Raw genomic sequence first — 19,271 nt, 5'->3', positions numbered from 1 at the left:
GCTATAGATCATTCCTAAAAGTTCTTTTCAATACTAGTTAATGGAGGGCTGGTAATAAAGTCCCCAGCTAATTAACACTGTTAATGGAACTTAGAAAAAATCTGAATCTGAATAGTGAGCAGAGAACTAATGTAGAGATGGAGAAGGCAGACAATTCTTTTTTTTTTTTTAGACTATGCATACTTCTTTTGTTTAAGGGAGGCAATGTTTTTCTTCTTTTTAAAAAAATTCTCACCCGAGGAGCCCTAGAGCGACCACCTGCAGACTGAAGGGTCCTGGGTTCAATTCCGGTCAAAAGCACATGCCTGAGTTGCAGGCTTGATCTCCAGTAGGGGGTGTGCAAGAGGCAGCTGATCAATGATTCTCATTGTTGATGTTTCTATCTTTCTACCTTTCCCTTCCTTTCTGAAGTCAATAAAAAAAAATTCTCACCCGAGGATATTTTTTCAATTGATTTTTTTTTTTTTAAAGAATGAGTGGATGGGAGGAAGGAAGGGGAGAGAGAGAAACACTGATGTGAGAGAGACACATAGATTGATTGCCTCCCGAACGTGTCCTGAATGGGCGGGGATCGGGAATTGAACCAGAGACCCTTTGGTCCTTGGGCAGACACTCTAACCACTGAGCAACCAACCAGGGCGGAGGCAATTCTTAAAAGTGGGTTTTCATAGAATGCCTTCTTTATGTATGTTTAAATGTACAAAGTGGTTTTTCCCTTAAGTAAATTCAGAGACTATAAGATGTCATGTTGAAATAAGTAAAAAACACTTTCCAAAGCCTAATGTAAATGATCGTTTATATTGTTGAAAGCTTTGGCTTTGATCACCACTGCTTCCCACACTGATAACGGATACTCCCCAGATGTCAAGGGCTTTCGGCATCCATCACATAGCACATGTGGGTTGATCCCTAAGTTACTCAGTTTTAGGAGGTGCAGCTGAATGGAACAAACATAATCACACTGAATTCTGGCAACTTAAGTTCCTCCTTCACTTTCAGTAGAGAAGAGGAGGCCAAAACAGCTTTTGGAATTGATGGTTTACTTTTTAAAGATAATTGCTCTCTGAAGATACGAAATACCACTTAGACTACCCATTTCAAGGGCACTCAAAGGTCCTCTGAAGTCCCTGACTTTATTTAAGTGGAGCATATATGAATATTGTAATGCACAGCACGCATCAGTAACAGAAAAGCACTTCCCACAAGTAAGATTGATTCTTCCAAGTGGTTTAGACCACTTACCAGGATGAAAAAACTGCTTTTTTCAGTATTATTAATAATTAATACGTGAAGGCCCATAAAGTAAACTTGAACGAGCCTGGTCACTTGAATTTTAATATATTTTAAAACTGTATTTCAAAGCTAGGAAATGTATCTTACTTAGTTGTGGTGACAGAATGGTATATATATATTTTAACATTTCTTGAGTCAATCCTTTTCTATAGTAATTAAAAAAGTAGAGCCATAAACGAACCAATAGAACTTATTTTGACTTCGGAAAACATGAATTTGTAAAATATTTGTCTTTTCAATTATATTTTGTTAACACTAAAATTAGTTTTTAATTTCTGAGTATAACTTGAGGCCAGTTCAGGAACAGTTTAGGTGTCAAGGAGAAGCAAGTCAGAGATTAATGGTGAATAAAGACTTGATATTAAAGTGATAACTCTAAAGGCATTATGCTATAATCAACTTTAAGGAAATCTACATATGAGCACATAGCAAAATTTAAAACCTAATCTAATTTGCTTATAATAACCTACCAAAGCAGAGACTGCCTTTTTAAAAATGCTGTATGATTAGTAAAATCAATCTGAAGAAAAGATAGTCACCTATAGAAATAGCGCAGTGTATGCCAGAGAAAGCACCAAATGTGTTTTCATTCAAAGTCTTGAGTAATTTATTTTAGTATTTGAGGGCAGGAATTCTCATATTTTTTGGTATCAGGATGCCTTTATTAAGCCCACTGTGTGCTAACGTAACACTTTTTTTTTTTTGTAACACTTTTATTAAAAACATATTATATTTTCCAAAACAACAAATTAGTGAAGTGGCATCTTCTCATAATTTTACAAATCTCTTTAGTGGAAGAGAACTGGGTTCTGCATCTACTCTTCGCTCCACTCACTCTGTTGTGATATTTGTTTTGGTTGAGAATTTTTTTGTTGTTAGTCCTCACCCGAGGTTATTTTTCCCACTGATTTTTAGAGAAAGTGGAAGGGATGGAGAGAGAAACATTGATGTGAGAGAGACACATCGATTGGTTGGCTCCTGTAGGTGCCCTCACCGGTGGCGGGGATGTGCCCTTGACTGGAATAGAACCCGCGACCTTTCAGTCCGTGGGCCGACACTCTAACCACTGAGCAAACTGGCTAGAGCTTGTTGAGTATTGAAGAAAATCCAGTCTAACTCAACTGTATAGTTGGAAAAAAAGGAATTTTTAATAGCCATTTTAGGTAATTGTGGGTATTCTTTGATGCTACGTTAAAACTTGACAAGTGTTAGTTTCTTAAGAGTTGTGTGATCTAAAAATATGTCAATATGTCAATAAATGCTATTTTCCTATTCTATTACAGTAAAATTCATTGCTCTATCTTGCGCTTGGAATGGATTGTTTATTTGCAAATGACTTTTAACGTCCATCCATTGATCATTTGGAAAAGTCAGCTCATTGAGTTATGTGGATCTTCCCAATGTGGACACGTTTTCAACAGTGAAAAAGGCCAATAACATATGAGCGTCATTATGGAAACAGTTTGGACCTCACGGGGCCCAGAAAGGGTCCTAGGTTTCACAAGGGGCTGCAGACGACACTTGGACAACCCCTGTTCCAGAGCCACTTTGGGGCTTTGGAGAATCTGAGTGGCTAGGCATGGTGTAGGAAAAGACACACACACTTCGAGATTTTCTCAAGACCATTTTGATGCTCACCTTTGCTTGGTGCGGAACGTAGGGGCGCACACTATTTAAAGGAACTGTACACTAAAAGTTCTTGTAAAGTAAAACAGTTGTTTCGTAAGTACTGAACCTGGCACGTGAAAGTGCTTTACAAATTCCTACCTCTGCACAGGCTGTCTTGAAGTGAGGAAGTCACATGATACATATCTCATGCATGTGAACTGGGGATTGTGTATTTGAGCATAGATATTGGCCTCTAACTTGGCCTTTGCACCATAGAAAGAAAAAAAAGGTTGTGAATGTCTCGGACTGCCAACTCCTGATAAGTGTTCTGTGGCTGCTGACTCCATCCCTTAATGACCTATTAGCGTTGTAAAACACTGGATCTTATTTACTATTGATTCAAGGTAATATTTTAATTATTTAAGTTTAATTTGCTAATAAGAATTATAACCTATTCGAGCATAAAAAAGGTTTAAAAAATGTCCTCAATCTAATGCTTAGGATGTTTAACTTTGCCTTTTGTTTCTTCTTCAGGAAATAAAAATTCTCAACTTCCTTTTAGGCTTTCAGGGTCACGCTTTGCAACCTGAAGACGGTCAGGCAGTGGGTAAAATGATAAATGCCCTTTCACCAGGTGCCTTCTGAGATTTATGGTACAGTCTTCAGCCAACCAGTTCTTCCTTTACTGTGACAGCTTGGTGCCCCTCTACTTGCCCAGAGTTTCCCAGTTACTTCAGGGAAAGATGACTGGGTCTAGAGATGAGACAGGAGATGCCAGGAGAGGCTCCAGGTCTGAAGAAGCTGATCCAAGCCAATGTGACAAACCAGCCTTAGATGTCTCCTTCAATTTCCTAACTCTATTTCAGTAATTCTCAAGCTGGGAAAGCATACCCCCTTACTCAGTGTTCTCAAGGTACATTAGAGGCCCGGTGCACAACATTCGTGCACTTGCGGGGTGGGGGTGGGGTCCCCCCTCAGCCCAGCCTGCGCCCTGTCGCAGTTCAGGACCCTTTGGGGGATGTCCACCGAGGGGTCTTTAGCGCTGCCACGGAAGTGGGAGAGGCTCCTGCCACCACTTCTGCACTTGCCAGCCGTGAGCCCAGCTTCTGGTTGAGCGGCACTCCCCTGGTGGGAGCGCACTGACCACCAGGGGGCAGCTTCTGCATTGAGCGTCTGCCTCCTGGTGGTCAGTGCACGTCATAGCCACCGGTCATTCTGCCATTCGGTCAATTTGCACATTAGCCTTTTATTATATAGGAAAGTGTAGAATTTGGAGGACAGTGCAAAGTTTTATTTTATTAATCTTTAAAATAAAAAAGAAACTGTCACTGTGGAAGTTTTTAGTCTATGAGCTAAAACATGCCTAGTATTTATTCTCTGCTGCTGGAGTATTTTGGTGGAAGTTCGTGGAGCACCTGTCTATTTGCATCCTCTTTGAAGAGAGGAGAAACTTTAAAACTCCGAAGCAAGCAGTTGGCCTGTACAATAAAGCTTTAGGGGTGGTTTATCTGCCACTCTTTAAGGACTCCTTCACTGTTGGCTATTGGTGGCACTTAACACTGGTATATTACTTCTTGTACTTTGAGATCTCTGGATGGTTTCAACATCAGGTCAATTCTCTGGCTAGAAGATAACCTTATGTAAACCACACATTTAAGTGAGAAACACCCAGTTTGAAGGAATGTAGTATTAGTTGTAATCTTTCTTTCTTAAAAATTACCTTGTCGTGACTTCAAAACGCCCTGGATAGACACCAAAGGTCTTTAGAATGGAAAGTAAAATTTAATAATCATTTCCGGTTTATCATAAATCAGAGAAATGAGGATTTTAAATGTCTTAATGCTGATTTTCTACTGAAATTCCAGGCCTCTCGGATTAAAACGCTAGTGCTCTGTGCACGCTGCTCCTGAGCTGGGTCGGGGGTCAACCTAGATGGTCTGCCCTAGAAAGGGCAGGGTGGCCAAAATTCAGGAATCCCAGAGCACCCTGGAGTTCTGTGAGCCAGAGAGTCTGACCTTTTAATGTTTTATTCCGCTAAGACAATAATGTGTGGAAATGAATACAGCTGAGACTCACACTAAGGGAGCCCACTTCGTGAGGAGCGAATGAGCACTGCAGATGGGTGGGGGAGCTAAGAGCCTGGGATGTTTCCCGAAGGCATGATTAGTTCAGCAGTTGCAAGTTTTTGCAGTCAAAGGCGTAGCAACAACTGTATTTCCACTCTGCCCGCCTTCCTGCTGGCTCCGCTACCCTTGCTTTCTTTCTTTCCCTACCCGCTCAGAGCGGTAAAAACCTTGCTTCCTAAGCACTTTCTGTACGTCCAGTTCTCTCGGCAGCCTCGTTTAAACGTTAATGGCTTGGGGGGTTCACTACCCGGAGGCCAGTCGGGGCTGGGGAGCGGCCTCAGCACCCCCGACCTCCCTCCCTTTTTCGGAGCCCTGTGGGGCGAGGGCTGCGCTGGCCCGGAGCGCGGCTCGCACCCGCCGCACCCGCGCCGCGAGGCAAAGCAGCAGAAACCACAGCGCAGCTCCGGGCCCTATCGGGGCGCACATCGCCCGTGGGCCGGAAGCCCGAGGCCTCGGCTCAGCGCGCCCACACCCGCCGTCGGGGGCCGCAGCGGCGCCCCAGGCGGCGCCCAGGAAGGCCTCGTCTCCCCGGCCCGCGGGAGAGAGGGGCAACGGCCGCCCCGCCGGCTCCGCCCGCTGCAGGGGGCGGGGCCGGCCAGACCCGGTCCGGGCGCCGCGCACCTCGGCCCGCCCCAGCCTCCAGGGACTGGGAGGGGAGGGGAGGGGACGGGAGGGGAGGGGAGGGGACGGGAGGGGCGACGCAGTCGGGCTGCGCGGCCCCGCGTGCGCGCGCGCTCCCCCAAGTCCCGCGGAGTTTAACACAATGCCGACGCCTACGCCGTGCGCGACGCCCCGGCCGGCGCAGCAGACCCGGCGCCAGGGGCGGGCGGTGGCCAGACTGGGAGCTGGAAGAGCGCGCGCGAGAGCCGGAGACAGCGCGAGACCCAGGGAGGCCGGAAGCGCGCGTGCGCGCCCCCGCCCGCGGCCGGGAGGCGGAGCCGCGGCAGTAGCGGCAGCAGCTGTAGGAGCCGCTGCAGCTGGGAGAAGCGCCAGAGAGGCCGGGCCTGCTCCGGTCGGACCGGATCCCTCCCCTCCCCCTCCCTCCCTCTCCCCGCTCCCCTCCCCCAAGCCCACTTCCGCAGCTCGCGGCCTGGCCGCCGAAGCAGCAGCGGCGGCGGCAGCAGGAGGCGGCGGCGGCGGCGGCGGCAGGATTACGCACCTGACAGGCCAGCCTCTCGGAGCTCCGGCGCGGGACGCTCACCGGCCGCCGCCGCCAGGACGCACTTCGCGGTGGCGGCGGGAAGGGAGGGACCGGCGATGGGGAACGGAACGCGAATCGCCCCCTCCTCTTTCTCCCTCCCTCCCTCCTCCCTCCGATCCGCCGCCCGCCCTCTCGGCTTCCGTCCCCTCCCCCTCCCGCAAAGCCCCGGATGGAGCTGCCGCCGACTCGCCGCCGCCTGGCTCCGGGGGATGGTTTTGTCAGGCGGCCAGAGCCCGGCGCCAGGCGCAGCCGCCGCCGCCCCCCGGGCGCCCCTGCCCTCGCTTCCCAGAACCGCGTTCCCGAGGGACCCGGGCCCTCCGCCTGCCTTCGCCCGGAGCCGGGCCGGGGGCATTCGTCGCCTTTGTTGCCACCGTCTCCGCCGGAACCGTTTGCGAGCCCGGTGCCCCCCCCCCCCCCCGCCCCTCCGCCTTCCCGGAGCCCGGGCTGGGGGCGGCACGTGGGCGCCAGCCCGGGAGCGGAGGCGGTGCGCGCTTACCTGTCGCCGGTGCTGCTGTGGCGCGGGGTGTGGAGGAGGCACCGCCGGGCGGCCTGGCCGTGCCCTGCCCGCCGCCGCCGCCGCCGCCTCTCGCTGCTGCTGCTGCTGCTGCTGCCGCCGCGGTCGGTGTCTCCGGCGGCGGCGGCGGCGGGGCTTTTCCTGTCCGGTTACGTTAAGGTCACATGACCGAGGGAGCGGAGCGACTAGTGCAGAGGCTGCGAGCGGCTCCCGCCGGGGGGGAGGCGGCGAGCGCAGTGGCGGCAAGAGCCCCCTCCGCCCCCCTCCGCCGCCTCCCCTCCCCCTCGCCCGCCTCCGCCTCCGCCTCCTGCTGCTCGGCCGCCGCCGCCGCCGCCGCCTGCAGCGCTCGCTCCGCGGCCGCTCCCACCCAGGCTCCGCGCTCCGCTCCAGCCAAACTTCTGCAGACCATGTGCCGCCGAGGCGAGGAAACTTCTCTCCGCGCGTCGGGCCGGAGGCTTGAGTCACAGCCCCGTGTTTCCCTGCAGGGTTTCGGTAGGAGGGCCCGGGAGAGATGCTCGGGGAGGGATGATGGAGAGCTGCGGGTCGGACCCCCCTGCGGGCTCCTGGTGCTTGACATCTCGCGGCCTGTCGCTCCCTTACTAACCTGAGCTTTAACTTTAGGGCTTGAAATGGAGTGGACCTGAGAACCACAGAGATGGTTCTAAGTCACGAATACCCTCTGTCACCAGGGGTAATGGAAAAGTCATCCTGGAGTAGAAATGCCAGCGGGTGCTGTGTGTGGAGGTAGAGGTGCTGACAGACTAGCTGGGTGTGATCTCGGGAGTTTCTGTCAGGATTTAATTTGTTGTTTATTCCAGTCATTGGGTTTTAGCTTTTGAAGCTTTGGTCCAAAAATATCAGCCTGCAAAGCATGTTTGTTACTTAAGAACCGTTCGCTCTCCTGTTGGGTTTGGTTTCTGGGGTACTGCTGGGAGTGGATTCCAGAGTTGGCCGTTCTGTCCATTCAGAGGTCCTGAGATGCAAGAGGGCAGGCAAGGGGACGTTGGTAGTCATTCTTAACATTTTAAAGTTTACTGTTGTGTTGTTGCCATTTTGCTAGAGTTTTATATCTTTGGAAGCACAATGTAGTCCTTTGAGGACTGCATTTAATAACTTCCATGTATAGTGTTTTGAAGTCTTAAAAATGAATGCTGCTTGATGTTTAGGGGAATGGAGGCAGCAGTTTTCAGGATGCTTTGGTTTTAAAGCGTGTTATCTTGGGTATAAGGTCGTTGATTTGTTGTCCAACCCATTTTGGTTTACATAGCCCAGTGCCCTGGCACATAGTTCACAAATACTTAAGGCAAGCTTACTGTCTTCAGACAGCTAATTTAACGTACGGCAGTGTCCCTTCTGAAACTCTGCGTTTGATTTAGTGACCCAGTTAGTTATACCGTGCCGCTGATGACTGCTTCCTTCTGTGAAGGCAGAGTGTAGGCAGCTGTGTGACTGTAGGGTCCAAAAGCGGGTAATAGATTTGGTGCATACCTGCTTCAACTTCTCTTGTTCTTTGATCAGCTAGATAAAGGACTTGTTGAGTGGCTAAGTGTCTGCCTACAAAACCAAATTCTGACCCTGATACAAGTATTTCTAGTGCACTATCACTAAAACACCAGAGTTGGCCTTCAGACTGACAGCCTGTTTCTTGGATTGGCTCTCAGGTTGAGATCTGTTTCATCTTACTAGGAAACTGAAGTGATTTTGATTGGTAGAAAGTCATAGTTAAAAGATTGTTGGGTCCTCAGTTCTTTTAGGCCTTGACTCTGAACTTTCAAGTTTATGATATGATGGAGTGCTTACATGGAGAGTGAACTGTTTTAAGAGAAACTAAAGAGAAAAAGTGGGCAAAACTAATGCTAAAGTTTTAGATGAAAGCCCTCAAGTAGAAACTTGCCTATGTGTTTAGAGTAATTGGCTTTGAGTCAAACTATGCTTTTTTTAAAAAATAGATTTTTATTGATTTCAGTGAAGAAGGGAGAGAGAGAAACATCAATGATGAGAATCATTAATCTGATGGGCTGCATCCTGTACACCCCATACTGGAGTTCAAGCCTGCAACCTGGGCATGTGCCCTGATCAGGAATCAGACAGTGACTTCCTGGTTCATAGGTCCATGCTCAACCACGGAGCCACGCCAGCTGGGCAAAACTGCTTATTCTTAAAATCAGTGAATACTTTCTCAATACTACATTTTATGTAATTGTATAAAAATAGACCCATTGGATATTCCTGAAACTCAATCTCATTCCTAGAGAAAGTGCTGTCAAGGACTGGCCTAGACTTTTCTTCAAGAGCTGCTATTCTTTTTTCTTTTTAAAAATATTTTTATTGGTTTCAGAGAAAAGAAGGGAGGGAGAGAGAAACATCAGTGATGAGAGAATCATTGATCAGCTGCCTCCTGCACACCCCACACGGAATTGAGCCCACAACCTAGGCATGTGCCCTGACGGAGAATTGAACCGTGACCTCCTAATTCATAGGTCGATGCTCAACCACTGAGCCACGCCTGATGGGCTAGAGCTGCTATTCTTCTTGCGTTTAGAAATGGCCAGTTGTTTGGCTGCTAGTTCTCTCAAGGCATAGGCATGCATTCTTAGATTTCGTCAAGTATGCTAATTAGTTTGATTTTTAGTCACCATCAAGTCATAGCATTATAAGGGATGCTGTACAGATTATATCTGCTTTCTACAACTTGAAGTAGAAATATTTAAATGGATGCATACGCAAAGGTTGGGGAGAAAACTTAGTCTTTGCAAGAAGGACTAGTGTCCAGGGAAAGCTGTTAGTCTGGTTGTGGGAGAGCCACAAATAACCTGAATTAAGTAATAAGAAAAATAAGTTAAATTATCTGTTTAGTGTTTATGTGCTGATTTTGCATTTGGGAAATATATTTGGCAGATTAGGAGTTCAAAAATAGTTTCATGCATTTCCCAAGAAAATCACAGTGCAAGCAAATAAATAATCTGAGTGGATTCATCAAAAGTTGCTATACATAAATACTCTGCAAACTCTTGTAGTGCTGAAGGTTTTGATATGTTATGCTGAGGTACATGAGGAAAATATGCGCTTGCTGTGCCCTGAAGAAGATAGGTCCCGTGAGTCTTGGACTGTGGGCAGAAAGCAATTTAGTAAAACTGTACTTGTTTTTCGCAGAAATTTGTGTGTGTGCTCAGGTTGAAGATGGAATTTCCTTTAACATTGTTTATTAAAGTAATATACTAATCATTGTGCGTGTCTCCCAGAGCAGCCTTTTCACTACATAATTTTATGGGTAACCTCTTAGGTTTGGACAGTGACATGCTTTTACATGCTACACTTCCAAGTCTACCATGCCTTTTGTGTTTTATATCAAGCTTAACATATAAGTCAGAAAATATGTATTTTGAGAGTCTCTTATTTTATTGGTTTGGTTATAAAGTTTATAGAAAATGCTCATTTTATAGTTGGTTGTTGAGACCATATTCCCTCAATAGTTCCTATACTTTAGGGAACATTTTGTCTTAAACCTAAGTGTAGGCTTGTGGGTTTCAAACTTTTTCAGTTGTGATTCTAAGACATATGCTTTGTTAAATGTACACAAATATATAAAATTGAAACAAAATTTTCAGGAACTAGTACTTGTTATCAGTTATAAACTCAGCTATCTTTTCTAACTAGTTCATTTATTTTTTTTAAAGCTGATTGTGGTGCCTTAAATTGATTTCATCAATCACAAATGGATCAGGGTTCAGAGTTTGAAGATCACTTGTTTATCTCAGACAGTTTCTATGGATCAGGAATCCAGGAGCAGCTTAATTAAGTTGGTGGTCTGCCAGGGTCTTTGATGAGGTTACTTACAGTCAATATGTTGACGGGGCCAGAGGATCTGCTTCTAAAGCGGCCCACACTCCAGCAGGTTGATGCTCGCAGTTGGCAGGTCTCAGTATTTTCCCATTGGACTCCTTGAGTGTCCTCACGCTGTGGTGGTGCTTGGCTTCCCCCAGAAAGAGGGAAACAAGAAAGAGCCGAGGAGGAAGCCGCACCATCACTGCCACTTGCTGTTAGTTAAAAGCAAGTCACCAAGTGCAGCCTGTGGCCATTGGAGCGGTATTAAGCTTCATGTCTTAAAGGGCGAAGTATCAAAGATTTAGCGTTTTAAATAACCAACACAGTTCTGTGTTTTTCCTGTTTGTGGATGAATTAGGGTTGAACCAGAAGCCTTGCTAAAATGTCAGTCTTTAAGTAATTACCGTGTTTAATTCATTTTTTTCTCTGAGGGCATCTAGTCTCATTCTCTCCTCAATCTTAGAGAGAAGTGAGAAAGCGGGCTCATTTATTGTAGGGGAAAAAAAACACCAGTTTTTCTCTGACTTTTGTCATGAATAATCTATGCTAATAAAGATGAGAAAATTGGCTGATTTTTAAGAAATGTTTTCTAAAGAAGTTATAGTGTATAACTGTTCTCTAGTCTTCCAGTTTGCAAGCTTTTACATGATAGTAGTTATACTTTCAACTTTTAACTCTATGTTCGGCCCTTCGAGCCTGTGGATTCAACCTATCGAAAACAGTTTTTGATCCATGGTTGAGAATCCCCGGTTGGGAAACTGCTCTTGGGAATGTGAAATACTGTTTTCGATCCATGGTTGGTTGAATCTGGAGATGGCTGGCTTCTTTAGTTGATGTGAAGTCTGTGGATATGAAGGGCCAACTATATTTATTGAAAAAAAATCAGCTTATAGGTGGGCTGCGTGGTTTAAAGTTATGTTGTTCAAGGATCACCTGTACTTATTAGAAGAATTGAAACTACTTATTGTTAGCTTCTGATGCTGTCTATATACTGACCACAAGATTGTACTACTGTTGTAACTATAGCAATTAGCACATTTCCAGGACCTAAAAGATGTTATAACTTAAGATAATCAGGGTTTGAGTGTAAAGACAACTAGACTACTTTCTGCTGTGAAATTTTCATGGAAACTGGAGCTAGAAGGATTTGTTCTAATACTAGTTTTGGCTTAATGGTACAAGGAGCTGGAGGAGACCCTGACATTGGTAGTGTGAGTGAAGCTAGAATCAATTTCTAAGGCCGGCCTTGATTTTTTTTAATCCATTATGCTTTTCTGAGTAATAGGTGGGGATGCAGTAAATTATCTTACACTTTTACTATAACAGATTGGATAATGGCTGCTTTTTTCTTAAATACCTTTCCGGTTTCTCTTAACCACCAGGACTCCTGACAGTTCCCATTCTGCTCTAAAGCACTGGTTGTACCAGTAAATCTATGTTTTGTTTCATTGTGCAGAAGGATTGAGAATGCAGCATTTAAAAATTTCGTTTTGTTAACCCTCTGTGAGGAAATCTCCCTTGAAGAAAGGGAATTTGGAAGAGAGACTTTAAATTCTCTTTAAAAACGGCCAATTCATAACTCTCAGAATTGCAACTAAATAGTTTTGGACTGGAGGTACTCAAAATATTCCTCTTCTCGTTCTCATCACCTCATAGCACAGTGACACAGTTTGTAAAGGCAAGGAGATGGGAGTTTGAGAAGGTTGGTTGTGGAAAGGAGGATTGAGTCCCTGAGATTTAGTACTTAGTACATTAAGTAGAGCAAGAGGGTGCTAACGAATTACTTAATATCTGTATAAACAGTATAAACCAGTTAATAGGCTCTAAGTTAGTGGTTCTCAGAGTAAGCCTAAGAATCTCTTGGAGAGTTGTAAAAAACAGGTTGTTAACTGCGGCCTCAGGCTCAGATTGTAGAACACAGGAATTGGTAATCCTGGACACCCAGGTATTTGCTGAAGCAGTGGTCTGAGCACTGGACTTTGGAAAAACTGCTCTAAGTGGTAGAAAGACAGGTCAGTAATTAAAAATAGGAGGATGTGATTATTTTATCAAAACATAATAATCCTAAAAACTATTGATTTTGTATGTAGAAACATTTCTGCCTTTGACTGCTGCAGTAATCTAGGCACCCCAGAATGCCTGCTGGCCGCTACTTGGTATGTGTAAAATGTGTAGTTTAAAAAGCCATTTAAGCAGTGGAAATACTTATATTTAAACTAGAGGCCCGGTGCACGAGATTCGTGCACTGGTGGCAGGGTGGAGGGTGTCTCTCAGCCCGGTTGCGCCTCTCCCTCTCACAGTCTGGGACCTCTGGGGGGTGGGGGGGATCGGGCCTAAGCTGGTAGTCAGACATCCCTCTTGCAGTCCAGGACCCCTTGCTCCTTATTGCCCACCTGCAGCGGAGGCGGGAGAGGCACACCCCCCCTCCCCCCCCCCCGCCACTGCGCTTGCCAGCCATGAGCTCGGCTTCTGGCTTAGCGGCACTCCCACTGTGGTGGGTTCAATTTCTGGGCACATACGTAGGTTGCAGGTTCCAATCCCTAGTTTGGGGTGCGTGAGAGGCAACCGATTGATGTTTCTAAAAATCAATAATAAAAAGCTATTATATCTAATGTATGCAGTGGAATGTATTACCATGCGTTGATGTCTACCATGATCCAATTAAACATAAGTAAATTATTCAAATTTAACATTGATCCTTTTTCTCCCTGGAAACCTATATTTGTTAAATTTCCATCACAAAACATTACCCTAATACAATAAATTTTTATGCTTGAAGGCCTTATTGTTTATCTTTATTTCTTTGCATCGTATTTGTGTATAAGTTGAAATGTTAAATTTTAATTTGCCATGACCATAAGGTACCACATGTTCATTTTTTTTATATTAAAATTGTTTTATAATGAATGCACACTTGAACCATACAGCAAATTGTTCGCTGATATTGGGGTAAGATTTTATTGGAAACTTCCCTTTTAAGAAAAAAAAAATTTTTTAAATATATTTTTGTTGATTTGAGGAGAGAAACATCAATGATGAGAATCACCGATCAGCTGCCTCCTGCATGCCCCCCCATTGGGGATCAAGCCCGCAACCCGGGCATGTGCCCTGACCAGAATTGAGCCCAGGACCCTTCAGTCCTCAGGCCAACACACTATCTACTGAACCAAACCGGCCAGGGCTAAAAATAACCTTTTTCATTGATTTCAAGGAGGGAGAGGGAAAGAAACATCAATGATGAGAATCATTGATTGGCTGCCTCCTTCAGCCAACACACTATCCACTGAACCAAACCGGCCAGAGCTAAAAATAACATTTTTCATTGATTTCAGGGAGGGAGAGGGAAAGAAACATCAATGATGAGAATCATTGATTGGCTGCCTCCTGCAGGGGATTGAGCCCACAACCCAGGCATATGCCCTTGAGCAGAATTGAAGCTGGGACCCTGCAGTCCATCGGCTGATGCCCTATCCACTGAGTCGAACCCAGCTAGGGTGGAAACTCCCCACTTACTAGGTGGGGATATCATGGTCTCAGTTAAAGGAGGCTTCATTGACCAGTATTTCAAATTGTCCTGTTTGGCTTCCCAAAGGTTTTAACGTATAGGTTAAATATAACTAAAGGTTCTTAAATCTAGTGGACACCAAACTCAGATTCAAGCTGGGTGAGCGATGCCTTCTGTACAGTTTTGATGGGAGGACTGACTGCAGGTGTGTGCATGGGCACAGCAGTTTTATGGAGGTGCTTATGTGGAACTTGATCCAGAAAGCAGTTACTGCACTATCCAAGCCCATGTGCTCCTTGGAACGTCTTTGATGCCCTTGGGGTATAAATACCTCAGAAGACTGCTACTTGAGAACTCTTGCCATGTGCTGCAAAAGACACCAGGATGGTCACCTTCGCACAGGCACAGCAAATGGAGTCATCGGTAGGTGTAGAGATGACTGTTCTCTTGGTAGAATACAAGTTGCAAAATGACAGTGTCCAAATTTTAAATAGAAGAATCCTCTTCATCAATATGTATAGAATGTATGAAAAAGAACATTTAAATTCACTCTGGTGGGACAGGTGGTGGGACAGGCAGTGGGACAGTTATGCATAAAAAGGAAAATGAAGATAAGGACTTTGTTTTTTAAAAATAAATTTGATTTTTAGGGGAGAGGGATACAGAGATAGAAACATTGATGAGAAACACATTGATTGGCTGCCTCTTGCATGCCCCACACTGGGGATCGAGTCCACCACCTGGGCATGTGCTTTGACCAGGAATTGAACCGTGACTTCCTGCTTCATAGGTTGATGCTCAACCACAGAGCCACACCGGCTGGACTGCCTGTCTTATTTTATACTAGAGGCCCAGCGTGCACGAGATCGTGCGCGGTTAGGGTCCCTAGGCCATCTTCTGCCTGCTTGCCAGTCCCTGCCACCACCCCCTGGTTTGCTGTGGTTCCCCAATTGCAGCATGGCTCAGGTTCCCTGGAGCCTGTGGTTGGGGGAAGGGACCAAGAGGTCGCCATTCCACCCACTCGCCAGTCCCGCCATGCTGAGATGGGAGACTGCGGGCCAGAGGGCAAGGGTCCGAGAGGTGTTCAATGCACCTCATGGTGACCGATTGTTTGGTCGTCACGGACACTGGCTTTATATATGCAGAGATAACATTCCTGAGTTCCTGCATGGTTTCCTAGCCAAGGCCATGATTGGGATTCCCTGGGGATAGGTTAGTAGCAATGTCCAAAATCTAAGCCTTAGGCTTTAATGAGTATCTTTGCTTAGATTTCCTAGGTGCTAAGCATACCCACAGTTCTTTAAAATCAACATTTTTCTTTCAAATTATCAGTGTTAACAGTCCCAAACATTAGATTCTTCATAATTTTTATTCAAGCAGCAATACATTTAGAACGGAAGATTATAACTTCTTGATTAAAAAAAATTAAATACCTACTAAATAAGACTCCCCCGCCCCCCTAACCGTGAACATTTATTTTTGATTGTAGAGCTGAGTATGTCTTGCAAAAACACTTTTCCTTTGGTCATCACTTGATTATAAAAATACTCGTCCCAACTCAAACATTACCTTAGGGTGAAAAACAAAGCGAGAGTTATTAATTTCATGGCAAATCACTGGTACAAGCTAAAATGACTCTTCCAAGTTTGCGATTAATGAATTCTGAAGAAAGAGTAAATACGTGTCTTCCCCATGTGGCAGCTACAGCTCTGCAGCTCAGGCACTTGCTGTGGGCTTTACATTGTATATTTTAAAATGTAGAACTTTTCAAAAAATCAATGCATTTACAAAATATTACCACAGTCACTTGAAACTTAACCTCACTTCCAAATAGACTTAGTGACTGCAACAAAGTCATGTTCTTCCTCCTTAGCATTTCCTTTCTTAAAAAAATATATTTTATTGCTTTTTTACAGAGAGGAAGGGAGAGGGGGAGAGAGTTAGAAACATCGATGAGAAACATGGATCAGCTGCCTCCTGCACACCTCCTACTGGAGTTGTGCCCGCAACCAAGGTACATGCCCTTGACTGGAATCGAACCTGGGACCCCTCAGTCTGCAGGCCGATGCTCTATCCACTGAGCCAAACCGGTTAGGGCTCCCTAGCATTTTCTATGCCAACTTTTCATTTTCATGAAAAGGTGACCTACCTCTATGGTGATGAGGATGACGATCATCCACTCCAGGCGGAGCGCCCTCTTCTCGGTCAGGTGATTCCGCATTAGATCTGTCAGCTCCATGCAGTGCTGAAGTTTTTCATTCATGACCTGCGTTAGAAAAATAGTAAAAAATAAAAAATACGGACATAAAAATAAAAAGTATCCTGTACTTTAACACATTTAATTCAGCAAATAAGTAACACGGTCACATGCTTCAAAATTGTAAAGGTTCGAAATAGGTATCCAGTGAAAAAGCATCCTTTCAATTCTCGCTCCTCAGTTCTCTCCCCGCAGGCAACCTGCCAATATTCCCTGTCTCGTGCATCCATCTAGAGACATTTGTATGCACAGATTGAACTGCAAGAAGTACTTTGCATACTGAAGCTCTTATTGGTCAGGTTTGGATGGAAGATCTAAATATATATTAGTTTCTGAGTCCTAGTTTTTTGGTGGCTGCCCGTGGATTTTAGCAGTTATGAGAGGCAAACTTGAAACATGGTTCATTCAGCATGGCCTTAAGATAACAGAAACAACGATTAACCTACCTTATACTGCAAGTCACTGTCAAATCCCACAAACACTTACACGACCTGCTGCACACTCACCACTAGATGGCACTGCTTTTAGCGCTGAACTGCAGAGGTTCTGCCCGCTGATGCCTTAGGTTGGTTGAGGGAGTTCATAGAACACAGAATCTTTGAGACATGAATGTGACCACTGGCAAGTTATACCTCCTAAATCTCTCTGTATCTCACTTTCTTTTGGAAATTGTTAAGTCTGGAAACATTTTAAAAAATAGTTTGATTCCCCTTGATTACTTATGGGGTGTGCTGAGGATGCAGGTTTGGTCAGTGGAAATGAGAAGTTACAGATGCATGTTTGGGGTTTGACTGAAATGTGCTATGCACTGTATCTATAATAATAAAAGCGTAATATGCTAATTAGACTAGACGTCTTTCCTTCCGGACAAAGATGCAGTGGGCGGGGACTGAGGCAGAGGCGGCAGAGGCCCCGGACATGGTGGCGGGCAGTGGCTGGGGCCAAGGCCCTTGCACAAATTTCGTGCATTGGGCCTCTAGTAAAACCATAATATGGGGCACTACCATAAACAGCCTTACTAATAATGAGCCCGGGCACATAGAACCACCCGGTAGCATGTTTCCAGACATTATGGTCACCTTGTAGGATCTCATGTATAAATGTACAGAACGATGGTTTTCTTTTTTTCTTCTTCCTTCTCTTTCTTCCTCTTCCTAGTTTTGTTGGCTGCTTGGTCTTGGTTTATAACATGCAGCTCATCTAAGCTTGCGTCTCCAAAATACTGACCCAACTCTCTGGAGTTGGAATGGGGACTGTCTTTCAACTTTGACTAAGGAACCTACATTTTCTTCCTCTACTTCATCATCCTCCAACTTACTCCTTACGCTTTAGAAATTGTATATATTACCACCACTCCCCTGAAACTTCCAAGCCCCTAATACAAAATCTAACAACTTTTGGTTAGATTCTAAACCTCAGTTGACTCAAGCATTTGACACCACTTTGAAATGGATGCTTCCTTTCACTTTCCCTTCCCTAAGAACTAAGGTCTACCGCTGACCGCCATTCTTTTTCTGAGTCTCCTCTTCCTCCTCTTGCCTTTGAGTGACATTTTCCAAAGGCCTGATCGTGTCCTGTCCTCCAGCTCTCTACTCTTATGTGATCTGACCTATTCTGGTTTGTGTAGACACTTCCCAAACATCAGTCATTTCTGTCCTACCATCACTACTTCTGTGATACGTGTGTCAAGTATACTATTAAATTCCAGAAGACTATACATAGAAACTTTTATTTTAAAAAACTACCAGTGCCTTCAATGGAAAACCAGTGCTATGTGAAATAGTGCTTGTTGTCTACACAAAACTGAGTCTGACACCTGTGAAGACGGGATATGAGCATCCAATAGAGGACCATTCAAGATCCACTAAGCCAAACCAGGCCTTTCTCCTCACAGTCAACAGAAGTGTTACTTGCTCCAGTGTTATCTCGGGGTCCATGTGGCACCTAAGTTAATCTGTTGTACAAGTGTGTATCACACATTTTGGGAAAGACTAATGCAAGTTACTATTTTATTTTTTCTTAAATTTCTTTTCCCTTTTTTATTGAATTTACTTGGGTGCCACTGGTTAAAACTACTGTTTTCTTTCTTTTAAAAAAAATATATTTTTATTGATTTCCGAGAGGAAAAAAGAGGGAGAAAGAGATAGAAACATCAATGATGAGAGAATCATTGATTGGCTGCCTCCTGCACACCTCCTACTGGGGATCGAGCCCGCAACCTGGCCTGTGCCCTTGACCGGAATTGAACCTGGGACCTTTTAGTCCACAGGCCGACACTCTATCCACTGAGCCAAACGGGCCAGGGCAGAACTATTTTCTGATAAGTCTCAAATATAAATGCTTAATCCTGATTTCTCTGCCTGAATTTCTAATTGCCTATAAAACATCTTTTGGGTTTCCTGCCAGCACCTTAAAATTTAGCATTTCTCAAACTAACCTTGACCTACTGTTAAGTCTACCCTCTTGGGTTCCCTATCTCGAATCAGGTCACTATCTTCTCAGTCACCCAGGACAGAAACCTTTCATCTTTAATCCCCACCCCTACAGTTCTCTGGGGCTCTAAGAGGCTCCAATCTGTCCTGCTTACCAGTCTTAATACTGGTAACCCCCAGGGGGTTTCCTTGTGCAGTGGTTTCAACTTCACATTCCAAACAGGTTAGATCATGTCAGTCCCCTGCTCAAGACTTGAAACCTCTACCATTGCCTTCATAATATCGAACAATTCTGGATCATTTAGTCCAATCACACTTTAGTTGATGGCTTCCCCTCCAACCTTCTGCTCCTTCCCCTCAGTGCTCCGATGGCGCCTCATTCTGCCTCAGAGTTATGTTGTCTCCCAGCACCCTTCCCTCGGCCCCCTTCTTTCAGGGAGTTACCATATGATGCTGATCATGGTATCAACAGCCACCTGAAACCCTCCCCAACCTCCTGAGAAGCCAGAG

The 19,271-nt window shown here is 45.2% G+C and overlaps 3 protein-coding genes across 7 annotated transcripts in view; 1 reads left to right on the top strand and 2 right to left on the bottom strand.

Annotated features, from left to right (window-relative positions):
- ZBTB2 (zinc finger and BTB domain containing 2) overlaps positions 1–7,391 on the bottom strand; it is a 34,195-nt gene extending 26,804 nt beyond the window's left edge. The window contains exon 1 of one of the 2 annotated variants that reach the window (XM_079781399.1): positions 6,725–7,391. The gene's annotated coding sequence lies outside the window, so the exon portion shown is untranslated. Of the gene's footprint in view, positions 1–6,186; positions 6,311–6,724 lie in introns of those variants that run through there. The other variant, XM_079781401.1, reaches the window with a different exon arrangement.
- Positions 7,392–9,060: 1,669 nt separating this feature from the next.
- Positions 9,061–19,271, bottom strand: part of RMND1 (required for meiotic nuclear division 1 homolog) — a 37,382-nt gene continuing 27,171 nt past the window's right edge. Inside the window, exons 11-12 of one of the 3 annotated variants that reach the window (XR_013814034.1) lie at positions 13,882–16,338; positions 9,061–13,759 (exon numbers count right to left, since the gene is read on the bottom strand). Coding sequence is in view for 2 of the 3 variants with exons in the window: in XM_079781403.1 (XP_079637529.1) it covers positions 16,174–16,338 (165 nt within the window). In the remaining variant the exon portion in view is untranslated. Of the gene's footprint in view, positions 16,339–19,271 lie in introns of all 3 variants that reach the window. The other 2 variants (XM_079781404.1, XM_079781403.1) reach the window with 2 other exon arrangements.
- ARMT1 (acidic residue methyltransferase 1) overlaps positions 14,382–19,271 on the top strand; it is a 130,555-nt gene continuing 125,665 nt past the window's right edge. For both annotated transcript variants that reach the window (XM_079781396.1, XM_079781397.1), the window contains exon 1: positions 14,382–14,495. In XM_079781396.1, the coding sequence (XP_079637522.1) occupies positions 14,383–14,495 (113 nt within the window). In that variant the 5' untranslated portion in view covers position 14,382. The remainder of the gene's footprint in view (positions 14,496–19,271) is intronic.

The sequence above is a fragment of the Cnephaeus nilssonii genome, assembly GCF_951640355.1.
Source record: "Cnephaeus nilssonii genome assembly, chromosome: 9".
NCBI lineage: Eukaryota > Metazoa > Chordata > Mammalia > Chiroptera > Vespertilionidae > Cnephaeus > Cnephaeus nilssonii.
This window is presented reverse-complemented; position numbering and strand designations above follow the sequence as displayed.